At 42.4% G+C, this 11,419-nt stretch overlaps 1 protein-coding gene across 3 annotated transcripts in view; it reads right to left on the bottom strand.

Annotated features, from left to right (window-relative positions):
* LOC147026096 (double C2-like domain-containing protein beta) overlaps positions 1-11,419 on the bottom strand; it is an 88,226-nt gene that overhangs the window by 13,687 nt on the left and 63,120 nt on the right. For all 3 annotated transcript variants that reach the window (XM_085881150.1, XM_085881151.1, XM_085881149.1), the window contains 4 exons: positions 7,161-7,270; positions 5,914-6,040; positions 2,960-3,186; positions 1-23 (listed from right to left, as the gene is read on the bottom strand). The exon at positions 1-23 is cut by the window's left edge and continues 59 nt beyond it. In XM_085881150.1, coding sequence (XP_085737276.1) covers positions 1-23; positions 2,960-3,186; positions 5,914-6,040; positions 7,161-7,270 — 487 coding nt within the window. The remainder of the gene's footprint in view (positions 24-2,959; positions 3,187-5,913; positions 6,041-7,160; positions 7,271-11,419) is intronic.

Here is an 11,419-nt window from a genome sequence, read left to right as displayed (position 1 = left end):
GACCCAAACCAGGCCCCAAAAGCCTAGTAAAGGAATGTTTAAAGTGGGGAAGAGGAGGAGAGAAAAAGAGAAAAAGTTTGTTGTTGGCCAAGTTTCAGCTCATTTGTCAACTCAGAAGGTTTTATGATCAAATCGGATTTTTTTTTTAAACACCCAGTATTTTCTTTCGAGCTTCGTGCACAAAAATGATTAAAAATAAATAATTATATGCTGTTATTTCATTGTTATTTTTGTATACATTGTCCAGGCTCGTATGAGAGCTAACACACACAACGCACAGCAAAGGGGGGGAGGGCATGAGACAAGAGGGGTGGGAGAGGGGAGGACAAAACAGTGGGGAACAGAGACATTCGGAGATCTGTGGAAGGGAGAGGGATGGGCGGGGAACATGGGGTATACAAGATGGACACGACAGGGACTTTCAGGAAGGAAAGCAGGGAATTTGAAGGAGGTGGGGTTGGGGTGGATTAACGGGGGTAGAAAAGATTGAGGATTTGGATGGGGGACGATAAGAGGTGGTGGTGAACGGCTGTTTTGAAGGCCTGGAGGGAAGAATGGGATTGAAGAGAGTGAGGGAGTTTATTCGAAAGGCGGGAAAAAAAGAGGAATGAAAGGGTGAAGGTGAGCAGTGATTCGTGATTTTGGTAGTTTTACCAGAAGGGGGTTGTTGGCGGACCTTGAGCGCCCCTGCGGAATCGGATTTGTTTCAAATTACTACCAACATTAAAGATGTGCTGAAATATTTTGTCGAAACATTTTAACATGCAATACAAAATCCTTGCAATCAGATGCAAGTTTCCTCCGCCACCGAAGGTGGATGCAGGTTATGTTTTAACCCATGTTTGTCTGCCTGTCTGTTTGTCGGTGAGCATGACATCTCAAAAGGTTGTGGACGGATTTGTACAAAACTTGGTGGATAAGTTGGGTAGGTGACCAGAGCAAGCCGATTAGATTTTGGTTCATGTCAACCGTTCAGCCTGGTGGAGGTATGCGCTCTACCAAGTGCTGTTCTAGTTTTTTTGGGGGATTTTTTCATTCTCCTATGAACCGTTCCACCACCAAGCTGTTTAATGATCCCTCGTTCAATTAGCCGTTTTCATTCGTTAATTTAAAACTGTTTTAATTTGCTAGTGCCCCTTTATTGTCATATCATCATGTTTTCACAAGCTTACTTGGAGTTTTTTAAGCATAATTATTGAAAATAATCCAGACAAATTTTGAATAGTATTAGTTTGAACGGATGGAAAATTATCCAATTATTGAAATAATTAATTTTGATGATTGTGAAAAATTAGTGTGCGTTGGATGTCGGGGACTCAAATGGGATTTTTTTGCTAATCCTGCTTTGCTCCTCTTAGATTGCCTAAATGCTTTCGAATGAACCATCTTGTATGAGCCTCAGTATTGCCATCAAGCATCACAAAGTTGCATCTGTGATGGATAAAAATCACTGTTTGTGAAACATACAGTAAGTCTGGTTTTGATGGAGAGCTCCCACAATGATGAGTACAAACTGAGAAAGAGTGGGGGCGATGGGGGGGGGGATGTGAGAAACTACACTTCAAAGAGCGCATTGTGAAGTTGGTGAGGGCCTGATAGCAGAAAGGTTATCAGGTGTTACAAAACCATTAAAGAGTAAAAGCTTGAAGTAAGATGCCTTAAGAAGCAAACTATTGAGGATTCTTTAAAAGCAAACCTACGTCGTGTGAGGACATGCTACTGAGACCTTGCAGTATTAATGAAAGCAAGGTTGGTGGTGAAGATTTTGATCCACACATGACACTGCATATAAATGCTTTGTTTGCTGGAAAAAAGAAAAAACTCAATCTGGTGGAGTTTGCTCAGGTAACAGATGCCATTATAAGCCAAATGGGGAAAATGATCTCCTATTTGACTGGTATCGTTAAAGGTCCTGAAGATTACAACTCTCCCAATAAGTGATCACAAATTTATTTATTGTAAATTGGCTGGACACCTTACCTGAACAAGCAGGTACATATCAGGGAAGACAGTTTGACACTTCATCTGTTCGACAAATTTCTGATATTCTGCAGACCATTTAACAGGAGTGCTGTCTCGGCTTCTTTCTTAAAAACTCGGTATATATGGTGTGGCCATGAGCAAAATGAGACGCAGGGTTATCTAAGGTGGCTGAAGTATCATGCATCTAGTCTAGGTACTGCCCAGGTTCTGAGCATGAATAAATACCCACTGTTAATAGGAAAATGGAAGTGGTAATTTCATCAGAAGCCACATGATTATTACATGCTAGAGGGTCATGGCAAAGAGTGCACCGAACTGTCAATGAACACACTAACATGTACAAACGGAATGTCCTGAACTCATGTCTGAGGTCCATGGAGTTCATCTAATTATTGTGGAAAAATTACAATTAAAATAAATATGAACAAACGTCATTAAGACACTTTGTAACAAAAATGTTAAAAAAAAGAATAGTGACTGCAGACTTACTCCAATTATGCATCAAATTACTCAGCTGATAAAATATGAGAGGCTGACAGTTTCAAAGTTAAAATTACATTCCATCTTATCTTCTTTATTAAAGGTTAACGTGACATTTGCTGCTTTCTGGGAAGTCTACAAATAAGAAGCTGTTGAAAGAGATATGTCTCCAAAGACAACAACCCCTAAAGGTAAGAAGACGCTCATTCTGCTGGGCTGGATTTATGAATCGATGTGCTGATGTTCGTCAGTCCAGTTTCAAAAGATTTACGTTGGCTGGGTCTGGGCCGATCACTGAACTTACATCTGCAAGATAGAGAGCTGAAGGGAAATGGTGATTGGGTTTACTTTTTATCACAACCCTTTCCCCATCAATGCTAAAATTACACACGTATGTCTTTTGAGTAAACATTACAGAAATCTTACTTTTCAAGCAAAATGAAGGAGAAAGGAGAGAAAAGAGAGAAAGGAGATCAAATGAAAAGGCTGAACTTACAGCTTCACATAAGGATCAGAATAACCGTTTGGATCCATTGCAGCAAGATGGGCACAGCGAACAATGCAGACATGTAGGCCCGAATGTGCAGACAGGGTCGAACGTGTCGCCAGACTCTGATTGGTGGAGAAAGGCGCCCGTGTGGACACAGTTGAACAGGCAGGAACGAAGCAAAGGGAAATCAGAATACGTCCCCGTTCCTCGGGCCATGCAGTACGACGCTCTAGCTTGGGAAACGTGGGTAAGCGCTGGATTAGACGCTAATACAACAAGCGTAACAAACATGCATCGTATTTAAGGTATGGACAGGAACACCTGACACACTCACAGTTTGGTACAGGTGCCCGACTGAACAAAGAAAACGTTTTAATAGTTGCCTAGGTGCATACATGGGTGTGCAATAAAATCAGTAAATGATAAAAGAAAAAAGCAGAGAAAGGGTGAAAATGAGCACAGACGAGCAACGAAACAAGAGTTTGAAATTCCCAGCATTGAGCGGCTCTGGTTGTTGTTCCGATGTGAATACGTGCCTGTGAGTGCAGTTTTGAACCTCATTCGTGCAGATTACTTGATTGTTTTTCATATCCTTGTCTGACACGTAATATAGGAACAAATTCCTCAATGAGACACAGACATTGGGAAAAACACAAAGGCACCCAAATTTATCAACAGACAAAAGTTCATACATTTACACCAAATGACACTATGAACATGACCTCATCAGCAAAACAGTGTGAGAGTAATGGAACAAGAGGGTTCATGCCTCCAACCGAACCCATGAGAGTGCGGAATAACGGCAGAACAGCAAGGGATGGAAAGGAAACCAACCGTGATTGATTACGTGGCTTCTTGGTATGACGCTGCACAAGGCAACATGGAATTTCACTGTCATTGCATACACTTGTTCTTTTATTTCAAGTTTATGCATCCAAAGTGCTTGCGTCTCTTATTCTGCCTCTATTTACCCATTTGTTTGTGTCACTTATCTACTCAATGTCTGAGTGTGCTAACTTGAAGAACAGATCACAATAAACACAGAGACAAGAAAAAAAATGCATGGAACAACACAGACAGGAAGACTTGCAGAAATTGAAAAACAGGCAAATGGAAACACAGACAAACATGCACACAGTAAGACATAGATGGACAAAGGAGCAAAGATACATTGAGGATGAAACTGACCTACAAATGGAAATAAATACACATAGCCATAAAACATGGTACACAAAGTCACACACACACACACACACACACACACACACACACACACACACACACACACACACACACACACACACACACACACACACACACACACACACACACACACACACGGATTTAGACACCATGGTGCACCAGTAATACGCTGCACCACACTGGGGCATCCTGACATTTAAATACTGTACCCAGGGAATGCCAGCTTGTAATTCTCCCACAAATGCATTCATACTCAAACAAATGAGCAAATACAGAGGGAAACAAAAGGTTCAAATCTTCAATTGCTATTTTGCTCTCATGAGTTTTTTTTTTTTTTTTAGCTCTCATTAGTCTTTACCGTGATCACGAACTTCATTTCAAGTGCTCAATGCCATTTGTGCTCCCAGGAACTTTTACAGCCTTTTGTAATAAATGAGAGGATCAACATTTGGCATCACGTGGTTCATGTCTGATCTTCAAAATGTTAATTGATCATCGTTTTGTGAAAGCTCACAGCAGGAACATCGTGATGCCTGCTGCGAGCGATTCTAGGAAACAGCGATAAATCGGTGGCATTCAAAGTGAAAAAAGGTACAACTGAGCAACTAGCGAATCAACGTGCCAGGAGTAAACATAACAATGTGCCAAACAAAAATAATATCACACAACACAAGTTATGAAAAAAGAAAAACAATGAGCGATAAAACAATGACATTTAAAACTGAAATTATTGAAATAAAAATTAACCAAAACAGAACAATATATGGAATCAAATGAATAAAAAATTAACTGTGTACACAAAAAGAAACAACAAAACAGAGAAATGAAAAACAATAACAATGTCAACAAAAACTCTAATGGGAAGGCAGAATGGCCTAGTTTTGTGCACACTGGCCTAGGAGCAGTCTAACCTGTTATCCTTTGAATACCTAGGAATATCAAGGACATTAGTATGGAACATGAAGGATATGAGTAGGGAGTATCTAGGACATTAGTATGAAACATGAAGGACACGAGATGGGAATATCAAGGATATTTGTAGGGAATGGATAAATCACAAACACATATTAGATATGAACTGTGAATCTCAGCATCATGAACCAAGGGGTAACACAGGAACACTAAACACACCAACCAGTGATCATATCCTGTTCATTATTAAGCTTGCAAATAATATGTACCTGTGAAGATGTTGATTGTTTTAAAGCATTTGGTTGTACATATGTGAGTAAGCACAGTTCTGACTCTGCATGCCTGTGTTCAGGCATAAGTGTCACAATGGGATGGTAAACAATGGCAAATACAAATGAGGTCCTGCAATTGAACTCTTTATTAGTTTCAACGAATTAATTAATTAATTGTATACGGACGGTTATCAAGGCCGATGGAAGAGGTGAACGACAGGGAGAAATACATCAATTGACAAAATGGGGCAAAGAGAAAACATTGGGACCACAACAAACACGTGCACAATGAGAGGAAATTGGAGAAGAGGGGGAACAGGGTAAAAACGAGTGTAGTCAAACTCTTATGTATTACTCAAAGATTTGGAGATCGACAAAGGGATTGAGAGAAATATCGTAAAAATTAGCAGTAGGTTAGAGAAGCAGAGAGGTAGTTGGACCGTCGATTCCAACATCCAAGCAAAGAAATTGCAGGACACATCAGTGCATAGATGATATACCACCGATGAATATACATATGGAATGCCCATGGATGTAATAGACAATGTACACAGGGAGGCAGGAATGCACTACCGGCAAAGGATGCTCCAAGCAGACGCTAAAGGTGCGGGATTGTTGTGGACGAAGCCTACGAAGAGGGACACGCGTCTCTCCGATGCAAACATTGGGTCCAAGCTTGTCTTCATCACACACGGACAATCTGTGGACAGAGAAACATTTTATATCTAAACAAAAATGTATAAAATCACCATCTGTTTTATTTTTCTTTTCAACCATAACCTCAAACTAAATTAAAACTGTCCAAACATTAAAGTAGCGACCATAATGCTTCTTGGGTCATATTATTTGACGTTCTTTGCGGAACCCTTCGCTCAAATCCCACATATCATACGTTTGCCCAAACTCCAGTGCTTACTGATGTCATTGTAATTCATGTAAATGTTCATCGACGTCTACTGATGTCTTTGTCCTGAATGTGACATATAAGGAAACACGGGCTGCGATTTCCTAAATCAAATAACCCAGAAAATTATTGAGAAACTTACGTTACATCAAAAATAAATCCATACATTGGTGTGCTATATTTGACAAATGACTTGAGACAAATTAAGACGTTTTGTTGTTTTTTTTAATCACAAAATGAGGATGTCTGTCATGGACCTGTTTTCCACCAAAAACATGACTTTAGAATGGGACCGATGGCAACACATCCAGTGATGTAGTGCTCACGACTAGTAAATAATGACTCGCATGGAGAGTTCTTTCATTTACGTTTCAAGGAAAATTAGAATTTGATTCAATTTTTTTTTCACAAACAGCACGATTGTGGGCACGCTTCACTTTTTTTCCATGTGTGTATGTACAAGCTTCTCCATGAGCCTGAGATCAATATGAATTGAAAGGCCAATAAATGTTCAGTCTAATCAAGCAATAACTCTTGACGGTAGAACCTGAAACGGTTCACTTTGTCTCGGTGCGTCTTGCCCGAAACTGCTCCACAAAGGAATGTAAAGTTTTATGAGTAGATGACAAACTACAGATCATTGTGAGATGTGGTAATGAATCATGAAAGCTGACAAGAAAACAATACCCCAGCATCCCAAGTTATTTCCCTGAACATTACGCTGTCAGAAAGTTCCTATCAAACTCCCAGGTCACTGCGGACCTTACCATGAGCTTGTCTACTCTTGTGGAATGTAATGGAATTTCGCAGATCTATCAATGCCCATATACACCACAACCTAATAAATCACAGTTTTAATCCCTTGTATGATTCTTAAAGCCATTGAAATCACAAACACCCCTTGTGTTTGGTTCACCTTAGTGTCCGTGTTTCCATGTCCACATCTGTAATGCCAAGGTAGGTGAGTGACTCATTCCAGCATGGAGCATTCGTGCCATGCACCGTGCGTGTCCGGAGCTTGGTTGCCTATCAGAAATAAGCAATGGGTGGCTTTTATGGTAAGAGATTTATGGATTGTGGAACCGACTACATTTTCATAAAAGGACGATTTAAATTATGACAGAATATACTCTCCCAAAGACCACAGATGCATTGTTTCAAATTCGTGCTTTCATCTGACAATATATAGTTACACCCAAGGACAAGATGCTCATCAGGAGTGTGTTCCATTAGCAAGCAGCTTGCTATCGCTTTCCAAGCCAGCCGTTTCGTATCAAACACCGCTTGGCAAACCGGAGCAAGTGATTCAGAGATGTTTCGTTATGTTAGCAAAAATGGTTGCCGTAGTTGGATTCAAAACGATACTGCAATCTTTCTTTCCCTCTTCCTCGTACTTTGTGGCCACTGCGAACCCAATAAATCCATTTGGGTAAGTTGTCACAAGAGGATTGAGTAAAACTGAAAACGACGGCCCAGACAGCATTGTTTGCATGGAGACCGCCATGTTGTTAAGCGGTGCCGAGCACTCCGTTCCGTTGGAGTGTTTGCTAGAGTGTTTTGAATCAAGCTAGCCGCTTGGAAAGCGATAGAAAGCTGCGATGGCAAGCGAAACACACCCCAGATGTACAGCTCAATTTGAGGATGACCAAGCAACTCTCCCAGAGCAATGGGGACACACAGGCCTGGGATGAAGAGGGTTCAAAAACCCTGCAGTTCAAGCTTGGCATTACACACGACTCCTGTGGGAATTGGAAATTTTGCTTATGGTGCCATCTCTTGCATGACATATAGAGGTTAGGTACAATGTACAAGTAAAGTACAAGAAGATAGGATGGCCGGCTATAGAAGCAGATAGGGCAGCTGGCTTTACAAGCAGATGGGACAGTCAGCTTGCCAAGCAGGTAAGGCAGCTGGGTTTCTCTCTCCTTGGAAAATTCCCATTTGTCGGTTCCAAAAACGGAGTCATCTGAAAGTCAATTGTATGTATATATGTATGTATATATATATATATATATATGTAGATATATATATATATATATATATATATGTATATGTATATGTAGATATATATATATATATATATATATATATATATATGTATATATATATATATATATATATATATATATATATATATATATATATATATATATATATATATATATATATATATATATATATATATTTCTTCTTCTTCTTTCGGCTGCTCCCGTTCGGGGTTGCCACAGCAGATCATCCGTATGATCCGCATACTGATTTGGCACATGTTTTATGCCGGATGCCCTTCCTGACGCAACCCTGGTTGCCTCTTACGACACAGGGATATGGTACACCTATTTTAACTGGGGTATACACTGGCCCAGTATACTGGTTCTCATTTCGCCAACCTCAGAAGGCTGACAGGCTGAGTCAACCCCTGGTGTATTAATTCAGTGGCTCAACGGGGCTTGAACTCAGGACCTTTTGGATCCCAAGCCGCTGCCCTAACCACTGCGCCAACGCCAGGCTTATATATATATATATATATATATATATATATATATATATATATATATATATATATATATATATATATATATATATATATATATATATATATATATATATATATATATATATATATATATATATATATATATATATATATATATATATATATATATATATATATATATATATATATATATATATATATATATATATATATATATATATATATATACATATACATATATATATAAATATATAAATATATATATATAAATATAAATATATATAATATTGTTGCGGATTCGCGCCCGCCGGCGTGCTGACGGCCACGTAACTCGAATCGCGGCACGTCGCCCACCGGACGGACAATCCAGTCGTGACCCTCTCGGACTAACGCCGGGAACCAGTCACGGGTGGACCTTTCGGTCTCACCGCAATCGAGCCAATCGGCCCCGTGTGGGATAGGGTTGCTCGCCAAATTCGACCTACCTAAGTACCCACACGGAGGGTAGACCGGGCGATCGCACCTCGCCGCAGGTCGACTTCGGACACGGGCCACTTAAGCGACCCGTTCCGTACTATCGGGATAACCGAGCGGTGTTATCGTCGGCCTCGACGGTTCGATTAATTATCGGGCGTATTCAGCCCACTACCAACCCTTTACGTGAAGCAAGATGAGGATTCAATGAAAGAAATGACGAAGCGAAGCGGGAAACAGTTCAACACAAAGCACATTTATTCGCGATGAACGGAAAGCGCACATATACAATTCCACCAAAAGCACATAGAAAAGAAGAGAAACACAATGCAATTTTTACACAAAAAGCAAATGCGACAATGCAGATCTAATACCGATTACGCGAGCACACGGCAACACTTATGCAATTTTACTTCACAGACGGCGCCGACAACACATACCCAAAACCAAGGAAAAGAATACCCTCAAGGATGAGGCGGGCCTGAGGCCGAGACCGGGTCGGGCCTACCTGTCTGGTGATGAGACGCGGAGTGGCGATGGTGCCTCAACTCCGCGGGCCTCGCGGACAGTGTCTGGTAGGGGGTGGGAAAGGGGCCCCCTTGGTCGCACTATCTCAGCGCGGGGGGAAACAGGAGGGGGTTGCTGATGCTCGGGGTATAGAGGATTTCTACTCTGCCTCGAGTCCCGCGACGAGCGTCTCCACCTCGAGCAGGTCGCGCCGTCGGCCTCCCTGGTGTGCAGCTCCCGGCACGACGCGAGCACCCCCTCGTCTGCCCTCGCCGCCTCTCCACAGCTCCGTCCCCTCCGCTCCGACTCCAACGCACACGACGACGACCAACTCCTTCTTGCTTCTTCTTCTTCCCAACTCCACCGCCCGCGAAGTCTTAACTCTTGTTCCCTTGACTGACGAACGCGGTCGCTTATATCAGCCCCGTGGCTTCGCTCTCTCATCTTTGACCCCCTCCCTTCGACCTTTCACCTCGCTCCCCATTGGCCCGAGAAAAAGTGGGCGTGAATGCTTTGTGATCCATAAATTTGCATATAGCGATCGCCCTCCAACGCCCTGGAGGCGGGGCCAAATCGCCCCTCGCTCACCGATTGGACGGCACAAAAGTGGGCGTGTGTCGTTTTTGATCCGTTTTTGAAGTGGAAAATCCGTGGTTTTGTACACGCTGTTCGGCGTGCGCCCTGCACGAGTCCAACACCGGTACCCACAAGCGGCGCAAGAACGGTGGCGATGCGACGGTTGCGAGGTGTGACGTGAAGCGGCGCCGCGGTGGGTGGTTGATGTTGTGGTTGGTGGTGGCAACAATGGCGGCCGGTCCAAAATAAAGACAGCAAAAGAAAAACGGCTATCCTGAAGAGCCGCAGCACGCATAAATGACATGTATTCCCACTAGACAACGGGTTTGGGCCTAACTACACATATACTTACCGAGATATCTCACCTAAGGGACCTGAATGGTGGTTTGCGAATTTGGTAACCACAACACTACCCCCTCCCCTTTTTACAGACTCGTCCCGAGTCGTCAAATTTTCGTGTGCCATCATGTGTAGTTTTCCCCGAGTACATTTTACCTACGGATCCCTGAGTGCGACATTCATGGTATTCGTGTCCCCAAAATAAATAACCTGAGGGCTGCGTAACTATCTAAACAAACTCACTCACACGGACGACTTAAATAAAATTGCCGGCGCTAAGACAGACATGCCGGGGGCGCACTCATATTTACAGTACATCTTAACCTTAACTTACAAATTTTACACTAAACCATGGCCCAGGATCATTGAACTCTGCAAAAAGAAAGCAGTTAGCAGGGAGCCAGGCTGCCCGCATGCAGTCTCTGGCTCAAACAATGCAGGTGACAGGGAACGTGGCTGGCTGCTCACACGCAGTCCAAGGCCTTCCCTTTTGAACTGAACGCAGTGAACCACAACGGTGCATGGGCTGCACAAACGCCGTCTCCGTGCCAGCTCAAGTGGCACCCGCAATGAACACAACGAATGGATGGATGAATGGTTTGAACTGAATGCAGTGAACCACAACGGTGCATGGGCTGCACAAATGCAGTCTCCATGCCAGCTCAAGTGGCACACGCAATGAGCACAACGAATGGATGGATGAACACAAACACGGTGCACGGGCCGCCACTGCAGGCCCGTGTTGTAGCTGCCAACAGGGCAGTTCTTGCAGCTTGCAAACTGTT

Source organism: Eptatretus burgeri, chromosome 5 (genome assembly GCF_056783735.1).
Source record: "Eptatretus burgeri isolate ZD-2024b chromosome 5, Ebu_testis_v1, whole genome shotgun sequence".
Classification (NCBI taxonomy): domain Eukaryota; kingdom Metazoa; phylum Chordata; class Myxini; order Myxiniformes; family Myxinidae; genus Eptatretus; species Eptatretus burgeri.
The sequence above is the reverse complement of the archived record's forward strand: the minus strand, read 5'-3'. Positions and strand labels throughout refer to the sequence as shown.